This window comes from Diabrotica undecimpunctata, chromosome 5 (assembly GCF_040954645.1).
Source record: "Diabrotica undecimpunctata isolate CICGRU chromosome 5, icDiaUnde3, whole genome shotgun sequence".
Lineage (NCBI taxonomy): Eukaryota > Metazoa > Arthropoda > Insecta > Coleoptera > Chrysomelidae > Diabrotica > Diabrotica undecimpunctata.
The window spans coordinates 95,681,835-95,703,603 of record NC_092807.1 but is presented as its reverse complement, the minus strand read 5'-3'; the positions used below and the strand labels follow the sequence as shown (position 1 = coordinate 95,703,603).

The following is a 21,769-nucleotide window of genomic DNA, read 5'->3' as shown; positions in this document are numbered from 1 at the left end:
ATCATGCACTGCTGCATTAAAGGTTTTATTACCATTTGCGACTTCGTACTTGTGCGATACGGGCTTTTCTGCAGTTGCACTAATTAAAAACAAGTACAGGTCAAACATAAACTTAGAAAAAGAAATGAGAGTGGCAATTTCCAAACTGGAGCCTCGGTTTCATAAGCTGTGCTCAAGAAAGTAAGCACATCCCTCACATTAACCAGCCAGCCAGTTCCATAGATAAATATCCCTTTTCATTGTTGTACCTATGTTTTGATTTCGTTCTGAAATTTTAATAAAAAATATAAATGTTCAAATAGTGTTTTTATTATAATTATAACCTGTTACTAGGCTAGTACTTAAATTGGTAAGTATTATTGGGGGTTGTTTCTTTGTTTCCTTGCTTGTATTAGGACTTTAGTTTTAGCTACGCTGACGTCTAGCTATATTTCTTTCCAATTGTCTTTTAGCTCCACATAAAGTTCTGTGACGTCTCTTACTGTTCGGCACATTAAGCTTACATCGCAAGCGTACATCAATCTGTTTAAATATCTTATTAGACTTATTAAACAATATATTTTTTGGGTTTACAGACATTTTTCATATATATTCCATACATATATTAAACAGAGTCGGAGCCAGACCATCTCCCTATTTTTGCCCCTTTGTTATCTGGAAGTAATCTGTCAATAGGTGTTGAACTCGTACTTGAGCTTCTGTGTGAGTCATAGTGGCTTGAACTAATTTTACCAATTTCCTTGGTATACCTATTTCTCGCATAAGTAAGTATACTTTATCTCTGTTTATTTTGTCATAGGCTTGTCGAAAATCTACAAAGATTTAATACCTTCTAGGCTTTAGCTAATATTTTGTTTTTCGTTGAATAGTTGATTAACAGTAAACCATCCTTATCTGAATTCAGCCTGATAATCTCCTATGATTTGCTTTGTGAAGTGACTCAATCTCCTGTTTATGATACAGAGGATATGCCTCTGTAGTTTTTGTAGCTGAGTTTGTCACCCTTTTTGTGGATAAGGCATATACTTGTTTTTGCCAGTTTCTTGGAATTTCTTCTGTGTTCCACATTTCTGTGTGTGTGCTTGGGATATTGACTGCGAAAACGTATATTATTAGTTTATGGAATCTACATATCAGTGTGTGTCCTCCAATTTTGAGAATTTTAGCTTGTATGTTGTCAATATCTGGGGCTTTATTATTTCTCAATGTGTGAGTGCGAGTACTGCATGTGATGGAATTGTCTGTATTTGCTTTGTTGGCAGACCCTCAAAATAGTTTTTCCAGTCAGCTTTTATTGCTGCATCATCACTGATAATTTGTCCTTCTTCTGGTACCATGTCCTTTCAGAATGTTGATTACCATCATAGCTATCTTAATTTTATTTACCGCCACCCTAAATAGCATGCTTATATCAATACCATACCAATCTTGCAAGTTCTTCAACAATGAAGTCTTGTTAGAGTGTGTCTGCTATTTTCCCTTGCATAATATTTTGTAGCAACCTATATTTGAGACCTCTCATTACATGTCCGAAGTACTCCAGTTTTTTCTTCTTAATGCTTTTTATAATCTCAGTAGTCTTGCTGAAACGGTCTAGTATTGTAGAGTTTTGAATTTTCTCCATCCAAGAAACTTTTAAAATTCTTCTAGCTCCACATTTCAAAAGCCTCAAGGCAATTTAGATCACTTTTATTCACAGTCCAAGACTCGACACCATAAAGTAAGACCGAGAACAAGTAGCAGCGAAGTAGGCGGATCCGCAATGCCAATTTTAAGTCTCTGTTACATAATACCTTGGACGTACTTCTAAAAGCGGCTCTGGCCTGCTCAATTCTGGATCTAATTTCAGCGTTTCAATTTAACTGATATCCAAGGTAAACAATTTGATCAACTTGCTCAAGTTTGTTCCTTTTGTTTTTGCCATTTCGTCAATGACATATTTTTTATAATACGATTTACGTTGCCTTGCAATTCGTAATAATTTTGTTTTAAGCATAGTCTGATCATACGCTATTGTTTTGAGTTGGATTGAATTATATCTACTTTTTCCATGAGACCGTCGATAACTTTTCCACTAATTTTAACTTTATCGAAAACAGCGACAGCATTATTAGGTAGAAAATTCAATACCTGAGAAAAGTTATCATCAAAAACATCGGAGTTCATTTCTTCGTGGTAATCTTTAATGAATTTTGAAACGAACTCAAATAAACCATTCCCTACAAAACCATGTTCGCTATCAATGTGCGTTATTATTAATCTTCGATCCTTTCCTGAGGGAGAATTTAAACCAATACAATATCCTTCTAGAAAGGCTTGTCGAGAACTTGTAATATGTTTATCTACCCATACTTTTGAAACGGTATGATCTTCGTTTAGCCAGGTTTCATGTAAATGGAAAATGCATCGTCCCTCGGCCAAAGTGAGGAAAATGATTATCTCTTATTGCCTTTAATATTGTATCCAATGTGGGAATCTTCTTATTTATAGAACGAATGAACTTTTCTCCGAACGACGTTTCTATGAAAGTCATCAATTTCCATTGTTTGTTTTCCTTCATGTCTTTTTGGCTCAGTAATGTTTCCTTATTTTCTTTCACTTAAAAATTTTTAAATGGTTTTTTCTCTAACACCTGTCATACCGAAGCACATAGTCACTACATTATTAACCGTTGTTAAAGGTTTTTGATGAATAAGGAATCATGAACATTTAACAGAATAGTTTTTTCTCTCCGAGAATACGCAAAGTTTTTAAGTTTAGCAGCAACAAATTGAAACGATGATGCCATTTTAACTCATGAACTGAACTGCTAACTGATAACAGGGACTGTATCAAATTCGTCACAACTTTCCCTTACTTGGTTGTCACGTGGGCATTTGCCAAATTCATCTTTCTGTCAGACCGGAACATTTTTTTAATAATTTTGAAATAAGAATGTGTATAACTGCGATCCTCGACGAGCCACAGCTTTAGGAACACGACACTTCGCTGTGGCCTAACAGGTACACACGGTCATAGATAAAACTATAGTGTGTGCCAGTGTGGTACACATGGGGCTTAACGTGTTAATAAAGGATTATCCGCTAATGAGACAAAGTATTCTACGAATGGAAAGTTTGTTTAGCAGAAAATGGTTGACTTCAATTAGTGCGGTCGTAAATATTATTAAATTTATCTGACTTAGCCCATTGTTAAGACCTTGTACCTCAGGTAAACCATTGTTTCCTGGAAACGGGCCTTTTATACTATTATCGGTTAACCCAGGATGTTTATAGTCGATACTAATTGAAGTCAACCATTTACTGCTTTAACAGTATAGATAGGCCTTATAAATATTACTATTAAAAGAGAGAAGTTGCTTCGTGAAAAAAATTAAAGAGCGGAAAGAAAATACAGGTAATTATATTCCTAAGATATAACTTTTACAAAATCCGTGCTTCCTATTGTCTTATTATTATTAGTGTTAAGATTTGTTAATTCCATGAAGTTTTTTTTTAAGTAAGTATATATGTAACTAAACAAATTAATGAATAACTCCTAGTAATATAAAAAAACCTTATTGGTTTCAACTGCATCTGCACGGCAATGGTTTATGTCCTCTACGGTAACCCTTAATCATATTTTTTTAAAATTTGCATTTGTAATGAGCTGCCAATTGCAAACAAATAGACTTTAGCATACATTTACTGGTTTCATTGATAACTTCGTCTCCAAATTCGAATTTTTTTTTAGTCTAATAAATTTTTAATGAACTTTTAATCACTCATCATTTTTACAGTAAGATTAGTTGTAATTGTAAGAAATTTATAAAATAAATAAATTCAATTTTATAAACAAACCTAATTACATATATTACTTAATACATAACGCTGCAAAATTTTTGGAAAACAAGATAAAAAATGGATGTACGAATAAAAACTTTTGATTTATCGCCTTGTCAATAGATATAACAAATAATCATTATATAAAACCTAGTGGTATATATAATTTTAATCTCATTTTCTATTTTTATAAACAGAAACTTTTTCAGATGTTATAACTATAACCTTATTTTGCGGTTTTCCAAAGTTATAAAACTAGCTAATCCCAACATTAATAATGATTTTATCGTTCTTTATGCGTATACTAATAACAAAAAAGTATCATTTTAACTTAAAAACCAATACAAATATGTTAACTGTTGCAAATACAGTACATCTAGAAAGTAAACATTGGTGATATTTAAAGAAATAGGAAAAGATACATACCATAAACTAGTTGCTACATAACAGGGCCAAATACACGGGACAAACACACTTAGCACATACTTTATTTATTTAATGAAACGGTAAATTAATTATATGTTCGTAAAAATTAAAAATCAACACAAACTTTCACGCACTTCAATGTTCTTTCCTCGGACAGAGTGATTGTACCCTCCTCCGTGAATGTCGTTGTCGTTCTAAAAACATTTCAGAACAGAAAACAGAAATGTTGATGGAAAAAGTGACAGATAATGTACAAATTCGCATTTGCAACTCTCGGTTAATAACCGGTTTGGTTTAGAATAGAGTAAAACATAATATATTTCACAATTATACTAATTAAGTCTTTTATAAAGTGGCAATGTCGTTTTGCGATATTTATTTGAGACAAAATTAATCTTTTAGTGTTTTGTCTTGTAGAAAGTATGTTTTCTTTCAGATTTTTTATTAATAAAATAAAGTTGTTCTATTTTTATCCACGAATAAAACTTTAACGCGGTCTACAAATTAAGTTATGTTGTCTATAAACTATTAAAATGTTAGAAATTAAGAAAAGTTAAAAATAATTTTATTCAAAACCCAATGGCTTAAAAATAATATTAACCATAGTGGCCACAATAGTTTAATGTTTAATATTCATGCTCAAGTTGTCAAGTCAAGTTGACTTTGACAGTGACAGCAGGGTTTTCTTGATTTCGATTTTTATTTTTATCCTATAAACAAAAATATAAGCATATTATTTTTACAATACAAATATAAATAAATAAAATGTCTTTAGTTCCAGATTATGGGGATTCTTCAAACTCAGATGATTCAAGTTCTTCAACCACTGATAGCGAAAATGAAATTATGTAAGTAAAATTTTGCTAAATTACATCTGCTTACACAATTACAATAAATCGTCAAGAATGTAATTAAAAAATAAAAGTTTGATACATTTCTATATAGTTCAATATAAGTCTGGTGTTCACTGCTTGATATAACTATTGCTGAGTCTACTTTCTTTAATGAGGTTTTTTAATCAATAACACACAGAATATTCATTTCTGCTATACTCTATTCTTTATTTTATAGTTATTCCTTATTCCTGTTGTTTTTATACTTACCTATTTCTAATAGCGTGCTTTCTTTTCGTTAATTGTCTCTTGGCATGTATCCCTTTTATGTCTTTATATCTCATACTTTTCTGTATTTTTTTACATGTATATGTATATTTGAATAGGAATAAATTATCAATTTCAGAATTCTTCAGAGCAAAGTATCCCCCATGATAAATATTCATTTAATATTATAAAAAATGGGTCAGCTGTCATATGTTTTAGCCCAACCAAGAAGTCAGATGTTCCAAGTAAAAATAAATTGCCTGCGCCAAGTTTTGGAGGCTCCAACCTAACAGAAGAATCAACAAAATCTTCAGTGTTTAAGAATCCCTTTATAGAAGCAGAGAATGCAAAAGATGCCATTTTACAGAAGCATGTTAAAATGGTGGAGTCAAAGGATAATATGGTTATAATAAATGGGAAAAAGATTTGCTGGAACTACAGAAAAGGCAGATGTAGATTTGGTCATAACTGTAAATATGCACATGATTCAGATGTTCAAAAAACACAGGAACAAGTAGAGGTAAAGTATTTATTTTTTGTCTCAGCCCCTTTTGTAAGATATTTACTTATACTATATATCATCATATATATGATTATCACAATACTCAACAGAAAAATGTGGCCACATTGATTTTTTATGTCCTCTTGGATATTCATAAGCTTCCTTTTTGCTTTCTCCCAATTTCGAATTTTTTCTTACCTGTCCACTAAGCCCTATTTCATGACATATGATACAGACTCCTCGATTATAGTAATAACTTAAAATTGGAAAAATTTCTTCTTCAGCAATATATCAGAACAAAAAATCATATTGACTTGGAAACTTCGTTTTAATCAATGGTTATATATTGTCGGCTGTATGCAATAGTGGCTTAACTCAAAAATTGACAAACTTGAGTTAACATCACCAAAGGGCTTGAAAAAGCCTTATTTATGACCTGCAAAACTGGCACAATAATAATAGCAAAAATGTCCACTAGACGTTGCTATGACATGTTGTCAGTTCAGATAAATTGTTTCTTGCGGTAATGTCCCTTTTTAGTTGTGCAGTGAAAGTTGAACCATGTCGATATCAAGTTTCTATGCAATAGTGTCACTATAGTAGACAATCTTAGATATTTTTAAACTGTATCAGTAATTTTGGAGTTGTGTCACATTAAATAAAAGGAATAAATTTATTGTTTTAAAAATGTCTGATCCAAAGGGTTATCACAAAAAAAGTGAATTAAGCCAATCTAGAGCAGGAGTAATGTAAGTACCAATATTATTTTAATGTATAATTCCAAATAATCGATTTAGTAGAAAACTTTAGACCATTTATTGTTTACATCTACCAGTTTAAACAAAAAATAAACCCATTTTAGTTCACACCAACTGATTTGCAAAGAGAGGATAGTCTATTTTAGGGCATTTTAGGTGATAGTTAGGAAGCAGATCTCTATTTGCATGTAGTTTTTAATTTAAATTTTTTTTAAACTGTATACCTATGTTAGTTTTAAATTTAACTATGTTGTGATAAAGTTCTTTTAGTATCAATAATTCTAACAATAACAAGGCTATTCTACATCAATTATCAATATAAGCATTCAGTGACAGGTTAAATATTAACAAAAAAATTGCAAAAATTTATTTTAGCACATATGATATGGCCTACTTTAATGGTATATAAATATCTAAGTAAAAAATAAGTATTTTTAATGACATATTTAACTATGTACCAGAAAAGACTAGCCGCCACACTATAGCTTAAAGCAGAACTAACCAAAACCTGCAAATCTGAACATTTTCTACTAATTGTTTACTTAAACTTTTTATAATAAGTACATGGAATTCGTTGTTTCAGGATGGAAAAAAGACCCTTCTTATGGTAGTCAATGGAAAGTAGAGCTCCTTTCTCATAATGAAAATATTACTCCTGAATGCACAGAGTATATCGATGCAGAGGAGCAAATAGGTACGAAAGACCCTATAGATGAAAAAGGTGATGATCAGTCTAATATTGAGAATGTGACTTCTGAATGCACAGAGTGCATCAATGCAGAGGAGCAAATTGCTCTTTTTATAATGCAAGAGATTTATTTGTTTTATTCTTAGCTATTGGTCAATTTACCAATACAAATAAGTTTCTGACAAGCTGATTTCTTCTTCATATTTGTCTTTTTTTTTCTTGTTTTAGGTAGCAGTTCTAAATTGGTACACACCTCTTCTGGAAGTTCGTTTAACTCCCAATCTTCTAATTTTGATGATTCTGATGTGGACTCTCATTATGTGAATGATGATGATGATGTATCATCTACATTTACAGAGTTCTCTTATGAAAATGTGGAGACTGAAGTACCAGAAGATGTGACTAAAAGTAGAAAAAGGAAGGCTTGTCTGGACCAATGGAAAACAAATGTCAGAAAGTTTCTTAGAAATTCATGCCAAAAATACACAAATGTTAACGGTAATCTTGTACAGGCTCGCAGTTTAGGTCCATCTTGCAATCCATCTAGGCAGAAATGTGATGAAAAATTCATGTTACAAGAAAGAACACAGATCTTTGAAAAATATTGTTCAATGGGAAATATAAATGAACAGCGAAGTTATATTATAAAGTCCATGTCTATAATTAAACCAACATATAGATATGCAGATATCAAGCAGTGATTATAATCATGCATGTTATTTGAAAAACCCTGATAAGAAAAAAATAAGAGTGTGCAAAAGATTTTTTATACCCACTATTGGAGTTACTAATAGATGTATTTGAACTGTTATTGGGAAGACAGAAAGTGGCTTTATAAGCAACGATCAAAGAGGCAAACATTGCATGCATAAAACATTTTGTAACGAATCTATGACCAGGGTTCGTAAATACCTTTCTTCAATTCTGACAATGGAGAGCTACCATTGTCGAAGTAGTACCTCAAAAAAATATATAGAAAGAGGTAAAACATTGACCAATCTGTACAATTATTATAAAGCTGATTGCCAAAGAGACATTGATGAATTTGTAAAAATTGATTTATATCGTTAACTTTTTAATTATAAATTTAAATATGTCAGTATTGTGAAAAATACATAAATTCGAGCAGTGAAGAAAAAATAGGTCAAATAGGAAAAAATCATAAGGAGAAAAACAAGCCGGGAGCTAAAAACACTTGGGAAAAAGAATGTAACTAACTTACAAAAAGTTGCTTGTTTTGACCTACAAGTTGCTCTACCGACACCAAAAGGAGACGTTTCCGCTTTCTATTATAAATCTAAGCTATCAACATATCATTTCTCTATATGTGAACTTCAGAAAAAGGGACTGTAAATATGCACAGCTATGTTTGGCATGAAGGAGAAGGCAGTAAAGGTGCTATAGAAATTGGTTTTTGCCTGCCTGATGTATTTGGAACAAACATCTATAAAATCCAATTCTGACGATTTGAAATTCATATTTTACTCAGACAATTGTGGTGGCCAAGGAAAAAACAAGTACTATCAGTATGCTGTAACTCATTTCAAAATTTCTTCTATAACTCATCGCTATTTAGTTGTAGGCCATACTCAAAATGATGGTGGCAACTGCAACTCTTTAATAGAAAGAAATATCACTAACCTTTAAAAGGAGGGCCTATTTATTTACAGACTCATTATGATTTTTTTTCACCTGAAAAAGTTAAATACTAAAAAAGCGACAATTTTCAATGAAGATGCCCAAGGAAATACTTTTCATTTCAACGATATTTGTGAAATTCATGTAAAAAAAGCTTTGGGACTAACTACTATTTTAAAACTTCGTTTGTACAAGAAGAATACAGATCAGTTGATACCACCAAGAGAAAAACAAGAGAAGGTTTAGAAAGCATGGATATTATAGAACTAGAAAAGGCTTACACTGGCAGCCTGCCAATAACTGTAAAGAAGAAAAGGACCTTACTAGCCTTTGTGAAGACAAGAGTGTTCCACCAATTCACGCTGATTTCTACCGACATTTAAAGCATTGTTAATTATAACTTTTTCTATTATTATCAACATATTTTTTTTTTATTTCTTATAGTTGTTAATAAACACATTTTTTCATTCAAGTAACTTATAGTATTCTTTATTCTTTACTTAACCATTATTTCAGCTGATAGGAATATCAAAAAATACCAGTTTTGTCTTTGCCAATTAGTCTTGAAAGACAAAATGTTGATGTACAATAGCGACACAACTCAAAATAAGGGTTGAACTTAAAAGTCTGTGTTACACTTCAGTAAAGACTACCTAACACTCTTCCAAATGTACCAAAAGTTATTTTTTTCAAAATCCCAATCCATGTAGTAAAACAAATAAGACAAAATTATTGGCACACAAACTTTAAACACCTGTTTTGAAAAATTACCAGTTTTTGTGCTGTGCCACTATTACATACAGCGGACGATATGGACATGTAGTTTTGTGTGAATATGTAAATTTTGTACCTACTGCCAAGTGTTAGTTTTTGTTCCACAGCATACTATCCTCTGGGTGTAGGTCCTATGAATACCTAGAGAGCATCCCACATTCACAGGGGATTGTGCCTAATGGAAGAACTGATAGAACTCCCACTTCTTCTTCTTCAGTGCCTTATCCGGTCCGGATGTTGGCGATCATCAAGGCTATCATGGTTTTGTTGACTGCTCTGCGAAACAGCTCCGCTGAGGTCATCCCAAACCATTGTCGGAGATTTTTCAACCACGAGATACGACGGCGTCCCGGTCCTCTTCTGCCAAATACTTTACCCTGCATAACAAGTTGAAGAATTCGATATTTTTCTTCGTTCCGCATCACGTGGCCGAGGTACTCAAGCTTACGTTGTTTAATTAAATTAAGCACTTCTTTTTCTTTTGTCATGCGCTGTAGGACCTCAACGTTGGTGACATGGTCCACATAAGATATTTTTAGTATTCTTCTGTATATCCACATCTCGAAGGCTTCGATTCGTTTTTCAGTGGCTTGCGTCAGTGTCCAGGCTTCAACTCCATATGGTAACACTGGAAGAACGTAGCACCTCACTATCCGCATCTTGGTTCCCAAACTGAGATCACTGCAGCACAGCAAGGATCTCAACTTAATAAAAGTAGACCGTGCCATTTCAATTCTGGATCTAATCTCTTGAGCGTAGTCCCATTTTACGTTGAGGGTAGTTCCGAGGTAAGTGAATCTGTCGACTCTCTGGATCTCTTCGCTACCTGCCATTAGTGCCCCGGGATCTAAATTTGTAGGGCTGACAACCATGAATTTAGTTTTCTTAATATTAAGGTTTAGTCCGTATGTTACGCTCACAGTTCGCACTCGGTCTAGTAAGGCCTGCAGATCGTTTAGGCTGGTTGCTAGTAACACAGTGTCATCGGCGTAGCGGATATTATTGATGTATTCACCGTTCACTCGGATTCCCATGTCTAGGTTTGTGAGGGCTTCATTAAAAATCTCCTCAGAGTATATATTGAAAAGAGTCGGCGATAGCACACATCCTTGCCTTACTCCTCGCATGATCTTCACTTCCCCACAGAACTCCCACAGATTATTATTATTATAAGTTTACAACTAAAATTTCTTTATTTATAATGAAAACAATTTTTTGTAGGTTGAAAAGATATCTGCTCTTCAAAATTCTGTTGTCTGCGAAAATTCTCAAACTGGTATACATTTAAAACACACAAAAGTAGATGACGAAGCATCTGATGATGGTGATGACTCCAAAAAGGGCAAACAGAAACGAAAGAGACCTGGTCTCACTCAAGGTTTGGTTCCTGGTAAAAAGGTTATGAAACAGTACATGCACCAAAAGACTTAAAAGTTATATTCTGATGTTGCTACAAAAGTACAAATTTTATAGGTTGTTTTTAAGGATTCCAGCTGGTTTCATGCTTTTTACAAACTAAGAATCAATGTGATCTATTATGTAATAAAATTGTCTTAATTGGTATTTATTTATTTATCATAACAAATAGAACAAACCTACTGTCTAAATTAGGGGAAACTAGGTAACAGTGAGACACTTAAAATATCTTCCCTCCTTTTCGCCACGTGTAGATATCATTACTTGTGCGTGCTTGCTGTATTCAAAGTTACTGATTTCTAATATGTTCGGCGGCCGTGCAGATTCAGTTTAGCATTTATCGTGATTGAGTCTTTTTGGTGGGCACTAAGTAAAATAATACAGGTACTTTAATAAGCACAATGTAGATATGTTCTTCGATAATTTATCCAATGCAATCAAACGCAATGAAAGATTTAGCGTCGGAACCTCGGAACACGTATTTATAACCTTGACGAAACGGCTACAGTGACTGCACAAAAATAATCGAAAGTTTTAGCTGAAAAAGGAGTAAAGCAAGTCAATAAAATGACGAGTGGAGAAAAAGGCGTGCTTGTAACAACATACGCAATTGTAAGTGCTGCAGGAAATCATTTACTACCTGCGATGATTTTTCCACGTGTTCATTTGAAGGAGTACATGATTGCTGGCGCTCCACCTGGCATTTTAGGGCTTGCGTCTCCGGGTGGATGAATTCTGAGCTATTTTTAAAAGTAATGGAACACATTCTAGACAGCTCCAAGGCAAAATCCAAGTCTTTTGCTTTATGACAATCACGAGACTCACGTTTCTATCCAGGTTATAAATCTTGCTAAGGAAAATGACGTTACCATTGTTACTTTTCCACCATATTCAACCAATAAGCTACCTCCTTTGGATGTTGGTATTTTCAAGCCTTTCAGCTTGGCTTATAATACTGCCATAGATATAGTATTTTTCATATAAAAATGCGTGCACGCCATTCAAGATTTACGATGTGAGAACCCCATAGCCTTGCCAAAACATCATAATAGTTAGTTACTGAGGAATTTTTAAAATGTCAACTATTTGTCAAACTATTAACAGTAAATACACTCAGTTTTAAGACTACTGCAACACACTAAAATACATAAGAAAACATTTTAATACAAAATTATATAATTTAAAAAATTTATTAAAATCCTTTGTAAAAGGTATATATTTTACAAAGGATTTTAATATATGGTATACAGCCAAATACAGGAACGTAGATTCCTTGTGGATTACAAAATTATATATTCTAAATGTCCAATATCAAATCTTCAGAATTCATATCCGAAATTGGACAGTATAATTTTATCACCCAGTGGACCGAATGAATCTATTTGTTATTAAATACACACACGTAGTTAATTAGGTTACATACACATTTGGTCAATTATCAATAATATAATTTGGACATCAGTCAAAGGTGCTGACAAAGTTAAACAATTTACATAAATTAAATACACATATCACGCGAGGTCCGCGAATATATTGACCCAATTAAAACTTATATAAAACTAAGATCTCTTGCCTAGAGAAGCATTCAATCAATATTCACTCAACAAACTTGATAGTCTTCAACGATCAACTTCATCAGTCTCTACTCAAAGTAATCCCGGGTCAACACCCATAGTGTACGTCTCAACAATAAACTCTGCTACTATTATTTGGTGTTTCCATTACAACTGAACGAACATCTTCACTGAGCCAACGAAAGGGATTTGTTCATGGTCCTATCGAGAAACAGAATACTTTAAGGAAGTTGGAGAGAGCCTATACAGTCCACGCCAGCAACACCCTCAGTAGCAGAGAGAGACCACTAAACCCGGGAGAACGAGAGCAGTACCAAAGCCGAGAGCCATACTAGAGCCGAGAGCAGTACCAAAGCCGAGAGCAGTACCAAAGCCGAGAGCCATACTAGAGCTGAGAGCAGTACCAAAGCCGAGAGCCATATTAGAGCCGAGAGCAGTGCCAAGGCCAAGAGCCATACTAGAGCCGCAGAGCAGCCAAAGGACAGGACCGATTGCAGAACCCACCAGAAGCGAGGGATCCTCAACGTCTAAGAACACAAAAAACCGTAAGTTTTTGAATAATTACAAAATCTTCCAACTTTTACAATCTTACAATTTAACAAGTTTTTTTTTTATTACAATTTAACAATTTAGAACAACAATCTCCACTCTATCAATCGTATAATAATGTACTTTAGAATGTATACCATTTAAATAATACAGAGAATTGATAAAACAAAAATAAACGTCATTCACAACTAAAATTTACTAAACAGTAATTTTGTATGACAATTTGAAAAAAGAAACGTTCATACATATAGCTTGCTTTTAATTTCAATTAAATACTTTATTTCGAAAAATTAAAATAATTACGTAGAAAATAATTTCATTTATTTTGATAACAATATATATATATATATATATATATATATATATATATATATATATATATATATATATATATATATATATATATATATATATATATCATTATAAGAGTGTGTTGATTACATCTTGACATACCTCAGTACAAAGAATAGCACAGCAGGCAAGGTCAAACTCATATTTCGCTAAATTGCACATTCCGATAGAAAAGAAAGTGTAATAGTACAGGTATACTTATTTAATAAATAACGTACATTTCGTATTGTCTAATATATTTACCGCTGAATGTAAAAATTTATAAAAATAATCATGGAAAGTGTATACGTTAAGCAAGCGGAAATAGCAGCAGAAGTAGCGAAACTCGTTTCAAATACAAAAAAGGATTCCCAATCTCGGAAAAATCAACAATACATCCGGGATAGACAGGAAAAATTAAAAGAATATTGGGCAAAATTTTTTAATAACCACGAAAAGCTGCTAGAAGGGGGTATAACGAAAGAAAAATATTTTGAAACAAAATACTATGATCAGGTATTTAAGACATACATTGAGGGGAAAACCCTGTTGGAAGAATATGGAAGGGTGCTGAAAAGAGGAAAAGCACCGAAAGTAAAGGAGATACAGATAAGAAAACAAAGAATCGAGAAATTATTACGGCCAGAAAATGAACAAGACTTGCAGGAGGATGAAGAATTGCAGTCAGAGTTAAGAGAATACATGGAAACGGTGAATACACTAATGATTGAAGCAGCAGTAAATGAGGAACTAGACGCTACAGATAATGGAGAAGTAGAGAGAATAAATCATCTAAAGAGGAAAGTCAGGGAAGTTTTAAAGAAAATAAGGCCAGGAATACAACGGCCAGAAAGCACACAGAGGAGGGACGGTGTGACATTACCGCAGGTAAAAATCCCTGTGTATGAAGGCAGATATGAAACGTGGAGAACTTTCCACGATCTGTTTACTAAAGTAATACATGAAAACGACCAGTTATCAAACGCAGAAAAAATGCAGTACCTAAAAACTCAAGTAAGAGGGGAAGCCAACAGAATGATACAACACTTAAACATATCCGAGGCCAACTACGAAGTGGCCTGGAACATGCTAAAAGATAGGTATGAGAACCCAAGGATGATATTGTTTAAATTAATAGACAGGATGCTACTAGCGCAGGAAGTAAAGGAATCTTCTGCTAGAGCATTGAAATCACTACATGACACCTTCCACGAAAGTCTGGAAGCCATAGGAGGGTTAGGAACAGACACGGAAGCGTGGAGCCCATTGATAGCCCGAATTATCATAACGAAATGGGACAATGAAACTAGGAGGCTGTACGAAAACCTCATTGGAGACAGTAGAGAGATACCGACGTACAAATCGACACAAACATTCTTACAGCGAAGATTTCAGACACTGGAACTGCTGGAGTCAGAAAAAAGACAAGAGAAGCAAGGAGGATCTCTTAGGAAACCAAGAACACGTTGCGTGATATGCAACGGAGATCACGGAGTACCGAACTGCAGAGAATTTCAGGAACTCAATGTAATAGACCGGAACAGGATGATAAAAGAAAAAGGATTGTGTACAAACTGCCTAGCACATAAAAAAGAAAAACAATGTTATTCACAATATAGGTGCAGACACTGTGGCGGAGACCACCACCATATGTTGCATTATGAAAAAGGAAACACAAGCAACAAAAGAAACTCCAATGAAACGAAAGGAGAACAAACACAAGAAAGAAATGGAAGAGATTCAAACAATAGAAGAAACGGGTACCAAGCTGATAGGTACAGAGGAGGAAATAATAATCCATACAACGCCAAAGAACAAAATAACGGAAGGCGAGAAAATACACAAGATACCAATGGGCATAGGAATAGCAACGACCAACAAAGAGGGCAGAATTCAGTAAACTGTGCAAGCCATAAGGAAGGTGAAGCATTAATAGCGACATCTGTGGTACGCATAAGAGATGCGAAAGGAGATTCACACATAATGAGAGCACTAATCGACCAAGGGTCACAATGCGCATTTATAACGGAACAAGCTGCGACGACGCTAGGAACAACAAGGAAGCCCATACAGGCGACCATATCAGGGATAGGCTCGTCAGGAGAAAAAACAGCCAAAAACTTTTAATCGAAACTCATTACGAAAGTGACTTCGAGATGGAAATAGAAGCACTAGTACTACCGAAGATAACAAGGAATTTACCGGAACAGGATATAATTCTACCGGACTATAACGAGAAAAATGCAATACTGGCAGATCCAAGATATTACAAGGTAGGGAAGATAGACTTACTACTAGGAGTAAAAGAATACAGTTACATATTGACAGAAGGGATGCACAGAATAAGTAATGGACTCCTGAGTCAAAACACCAAACTAGGATGGATAGTTTCGGGAATAGCACGAGAAAGGGAGAATATAAAAGCAGAAGTATGCTGTATGATATCAAGACAAGAAATGGACGTACAAATAAAGAACTTCTGAGAATTAGAAGAAGTAAATCAGGACACAAGTTTCTCAGTGGAAGAACAAGAATGTGAAGAACTGTATCGACAGACTGTAAAAAGGAATGAAGAAGGGAGATACGAAGTAAAAATTCCGTTTAGGGAAGACGTCGCAAAGTTAGGAGAATCTAAACAGCAAGCATTCGCCAGATTGATGCAACTAGAAAGGAAGTTTGCAAAAGACAAACAGTTAGAAGCGAATTACAGACAATTCATGGAAGATTATGAAAACCAAGGTCATATGGTAATAGCAGAAAACCAGGGAGATGGGTACTACTTACCTCATCATCCAGTGAGAAAAGAGGACAGTACTACAACGAAAATAAGAGCCGTGTTTAATGCATCAAGCAAAAGCTCATCGGCAGTAAGCCTGAATGATATTATGCACACAGGGCCGAAATTACAACAAGATTTGACAAATATACTATTACGATGGAGATCCAATAAGATAGCATACTCAGCGGATCTGGAAAAAATGTTTAGACAAATCAGAATGGCAGAAGAAGACCAAAAATATCAAAAAATTTTGTGGAGAAAGGACACAAAGGACCACATACAAGAGTATAACTTAACGACGGTGACATACGGCACGGCCGCAGCACCCTTTTTAGCATTAAGAACAATACAACAATTACAAGAAGACGAAGGAGCGAGGTTCCCGTTGGCATCGAAAATTGTAAAAGAAAACATGTATGTAGACGATATACTAGGAGGAGCTGAGACAGTGCAGGAAGCAGAAACAGCCCAAAAGGAATTAATACAACTGTTCAGAAAAGGAGGTTTCATTCTTAGAAAATGGTTGAGCAACGAAGAAAAAATAAAGGAGAACGTACCGGAGGATATGAGGAACGTAGACTCCAAGGCATTCAAACAAGAAGACGTACGGAAAACGTTAGGAATACACTGGTCACCTAAAGAGGATATAATCACATTCAAAATAGGGATAACGACGGCAAAGAAAATAACGAAAAGACACGTACTGTCAGAAGTAGCAAAACTATACGACCCACTGGGATGGATAGCACCTGTAGTAATTCAGGCGAAGATGTTCATACAGGAATTATGGGAGCAAAAGACCAGTTGGGATAAAGAATTAACTAGCAACCAACAAAGCAGGTGGAATACATACCAGGCGCAATTAGTAAATCTGGAGAAAATAACATTGCCCAGGTGGAACAACTTAAGCAAGATAAACAGAGTAGAACTACATGGATTTGCAGATGCGTCTATGAAAGGATATGGAGCGGTAATCTACTCAAGGGTATTAGGCCCAGAAATTAAAACGAATCTAATGATAGCAAAATCGAAAGTCGCACCATTGAAAGGGAAAACGACGTTACCGAGGCTCGAGCTGTGTGCCGCGGTACTACTAGCAAATTTAATGAAGAAAACCCTACAAGCATTGAACAGGGAAAACATTGAGGTATATGCATGGTCGGACTCAACGATAACCCTGGCTTGGATAAGGGGATCATCAAAAAGGTGGAAAATGTTCGTCGCCAACAGAGTAGAGGAAATAAGAGGCGTTATAGGACCGAAAAATTGGCATAAGGTAGATACAAAGGAAAATCCAGCGGACATCCTCTCACGTGGAAGTACCGTATCAGAATTATTAGAAGCAGAGCTATGGTGGAAGGGACCAACTTGGCTGACTAGTAACAAAACTTTAACGTAGGAATCAGAAGAAATACCAGAGACAAATGAGGAGGAAGTCAAAACGAAAATAACGGTGCACACGACAACGATAAAGGAGGACATATGCGAGAGATTCTCAAATTTAGAAAGAATGAGAAGAGTACTTTCATACTGTAGGAGATTTGCAGACAAATGCAGAAAAAAGAAGGACAATGGACAAAGTCAGCTTACAGTCCAAGAATTAGAGGAAACGCTATTAAAGGTGATAAAGCACACACAGCACGCCTACTTCAAACAAGAAATAAATAAGCTAGAGAAGAAACAGCAATTAGACAAGAAAAATAAATTAGCGTCATTGGTACCATTCCTGGATAGACAAGGAATTCTAAGAGTCACCGGAAGACTGAGACACACGAATCTAAAGTACGGAGAAAAACATCCGATAATTTTGCCAAAGGATAGTGCATTAACAAAGTTACTTATAACAGATAGTCACGCAAGAAATCTACATAGCGGATTACAACAAACACTACAGTACATAAAAAGGAAATACTGGATAATCAACGGCAGAAGAACCGTGAAAGATCATCTAGCAAAATGTTTAAGGTGCAGGAGGTATAAAAGCCAAGCAGCACAACAATTAATGGAAGATCTACCGAAAGACAGAGTGAACCTGAGTCATCCCTTTACTAACACAGGGATAGATTATGCCGGGCCATTAAAAATAAGTACCACGAGAGGCAGAGGACAGAGGAGCTATAAGGGCTACATCTCAGTATTTGTGTGTCTGTCAACGAAGGCAGTACACCTTGAGGTAGTAAGCGATATGTCTACGGATGCATTCATCGCAGCGTTCAAGAGATTTACGGCACGCAGAGGACAGTGCAACAACGTATACAGCGATAACGGAACCACATTCGTAGGAACAGCAAATTTGTTGAAAAAAAGGAAATCAAAAAATATATGACGAGATAAAACAAGGATTACTGGCACTAGGTACCCAGTGGCATGTCATACCTGCATATGCACCACATTTCGGAGGATTATGGGAGAGCGCAGTGCGAATAATGAAATATCACTTGAAAAGAATCATCGGGGAAACAGTTCTAACATATGAAGAATTGAGTACGGTGCTGGCACAAATAGTAGCATGTATGAACTCGAGACCATTATGTGGGTCATCAGAAGACCCTGAAGGGAAAATAGCCCTGACACCAGCTCACTTCCTTATAGGGAGAGAAATTATATTACCAAATCGGGAAGAAGAGCTTACGACTTATTTGAATATGCCGACGAGGTGGAGACTATTGGAGAAAATAAAAAGAGACTTCTGGAAAATTTGGAAACAGGAATACCTGCACCAATTACAACAGAGAAATAGATGGCATAAGGTGCACCCTAACATAAAAGAAGAAGAAATAGTTATAATTAAAGAAGAGGATACACCTCCAGGCAGATGGCCATTAGCGAGGGTAACAGAAACACACCCTGGAGCGGAGGGATTAACCAGAGTAGTAACAGTGAGAAAGGCAAACGGGAAACTGACTAAAAGACCCATACATAAGCTAATACGACTGGAAGAAGAGAAACAGGAAAAGCCGAAGATGGCAGCAGCACTAAGATGGAAGAAAATACTAGTAGCTATAATGTTTTTAACGATGTTAAAACCTATAAAGGCAGAACCGTATAAAATATATAATCCGGTACCAGGATTTTTCACAGAAGACCTTGGAGAGGTCGTCATAGACCGGGGAACATTTCGAATAAAGGTGTTACTCGAAAAAGGAAGAATTCGAACAGAGCACCAACTAATAGGAAATATGATACAAGGCGTACGAGAACTGTGTCATGAGATAAAAATCGTGAATTGTAAGGATATAATAGAGAAGTTAGAGGAAGGACAAAGAAAGGCGGAGTCAGTAAGCGAGGGGTTGACAGTAGAAATAAAAGGAAGGGAAAGAAGAGGAATATTAGGAACAATATTAACCTCAGTATTTGGAGTCAATGACGAAGCCTACAGTAACATTGAAGCATTAGATAATAACCAAAAGGAGCTAATAAAGGGATCACAGCACCAGGCGAAGATAATGTTAGAAACAATAACATCAATCAATCACACAGAGAACAGGATAAACGAGCAAATGAACAAGTTTAATAAAGCACTAATCACAGGTCTACAAGAAATATCTAAAGGACTTAACGAAGTAGAAGACAAAGCACAAAAACTAGAAACCGAATATAGCACTTTACGAATACAAACGATAGCATTACAAGTTATGGACTTAATAAACGAATATACTCAATTTTACGAGGGAATATTAAACCTTCACTATAACCACGGACACTTCATTGATATAGTGAAACCGGGTGAAATAACCAAATTAATAGGGAAAGCAGGGCAGATACTGCCTCAAGGGGTCGAAATACGACGACAACCCATTATAGAAACAGAAGTCAGTCATGACGACAGATATATAACAGTCATCGGCTACTTCATAGTGACAGGGAAAAATAAGTACAGCATGCTCAAAGTCACGGCCATACCACTTAACGTTGAGGGGTCGGTGTTGCGCACATTTGTCGCCCCAAGAAATCTACTGGTCGTAGATTATAACACACTGCACTACTTCGAATTGACCGCGGAAGATAGAAAAAGGTGCTTACTGTTGACAAAGGCGCAGATAGCGTGCTCACCAACGGCTATAAGAAACATGGATACCCAACCAAACTGCATACTTGAAGAAATTTATGAGCGATCTAAGAATAGCACATGTCCAGTGGTAGCCAGGACAATACAGACAGCTCAATGGAGTAAGATGGGTACTCCCAACCTCTGGCTAGTTATCACGCCAGTCACGATACACATATCCATTATTTGCGATGGAAATCGGAGCGAAAGAGTACTGGAACGAGTCACATTCCTGAAGCTTTCACCCAAATGTATCGCCCAAACGAAAAATATTATATTACTCCCCACTAGCAGTGGGGTGGACAGAGCAGTGACGAGTTACCTGAAGTCACCAATCACTCCCGTGGCCCAACTGGTGGCGAGTACACCCCGCAGGTTTAACACGCCTCTAAACACCTACCTTGACATACCAGGAGGAGAGCTACGTCATGTGTTACTTGAGGAGAAGAGTCTGGAACAAGACATGACGCATACGCAGTGGCGATCGATTCACGAATCTAATTGGCATTATTTTGTGGCCACCGGGATCATTACTATAATGGTAATAATTGGGATACTCACGTTATGGAAGTACCGTCCTGTTGCACGACTATGTCGTTCAGGGAATCCACAAACTCAGACTAACGAACAGGAAGTACCTGTATTAGTTAGTAATCGGTACAACAATGTACCGTCGACTTCCCAAGCTGACATCCCACTTTCCACATTTTCATCCAATTGCCCTAATTTTAATCTAGAGATAGAGTCGGACATTGATAGCTAGGGTACGGTTGGAAGATTATTGATTATTCTTAAACTATTTATAATTTATCATGTTTGAATTTTACTATGTTATGTAATACTTATATGTAAACTTTGAGTATTGACACTTGGGCTAGATTGCCCGATTCCGCAGTATGTCCAATATCAAATCTTCAGAATTCATATCCGAAATTGGACAGTATAATTTTATCACCCAGTAGACCGAATGAATCTATTTGTTATTAAATACACACACGTAGTTAATTAGGTTACATACACATTTGGTCAATTATCAATAATATAATTTGGACATCAGTCAAAAGTGCTGACAAAGTTAAACAATTTACATAAATTAAATACACATATCACGCGAGGTCCGCGAATATATTGACCCAATTAAAACTTATATAAAACTAAGATCTCTTGCCTAGAGAAGCATTCAATCAATATTCACTCAACAAACTTGATAGTCTTCAACGATCAACTTCATCAGTCTCTACTCAAAGTAATCCCGGGTCAACACCCATAGTGTACGTCTCAACAATAAACTCTGCTACTATTATTTGGTGTTTCCATTACAACTGAACGAACATCTTCACTGAGCCAACGAAAGGGATTTGTTCAC

The 21,769-nt window shown here is 35.4% G+C and overlaps 2 protein-coding genes across 5 annotated transcripts in view; one reads left to right on the top strand and one right to left on the bottom strand.

Annotated features, from left to right (window-relative positions):
• Tpst (tyrosylprotein sulfotransferase) overlaps positions 1 to 4,471 on the bottom strand; it is a 533,460-nt gene extending 528,989 nt beyond the window's left edge. For all 4 annotated transcript variants that reach the window (XM_072532279.1, XM_072532278.1, XM_072532277.1 and 1 more), the window contains exon 1: positions 4,248 to 4,471. The gene's annotated coding sequence lies outside the window, so the exon portion shown is untranslated. The remainder of the gene's footprint in view (positions 1 to 4,247) is intronic.
• A 443-nt stretch (positions 4,472 to 4,914) lies between these two features.
• On the top strand, positions 4,915 to 11,280 carry LOC140441510 (uncharacterized). Its single transcript, XM_072532275.1, has 3 exons — positions 4,915 to 5,095; positions 5,567 to 5,867; positions 10,929 to 11,280. The coding sequence occupies exons 1-3, from the start codon at positions 5,013 to 5,015 to the stop codon at positions 11,136 to 11,138; spliced, it is 594 nt and encodes a 197-aa protein (XP_072388376.1). The 5' UTR covers positions 4,915 to 5,012; the 3' UTR covers positions 11,139 to 11,280.
• The last annotated feature ends 10,489 nt before the right edge of the window (positions 11,281 to 21,769 follow it).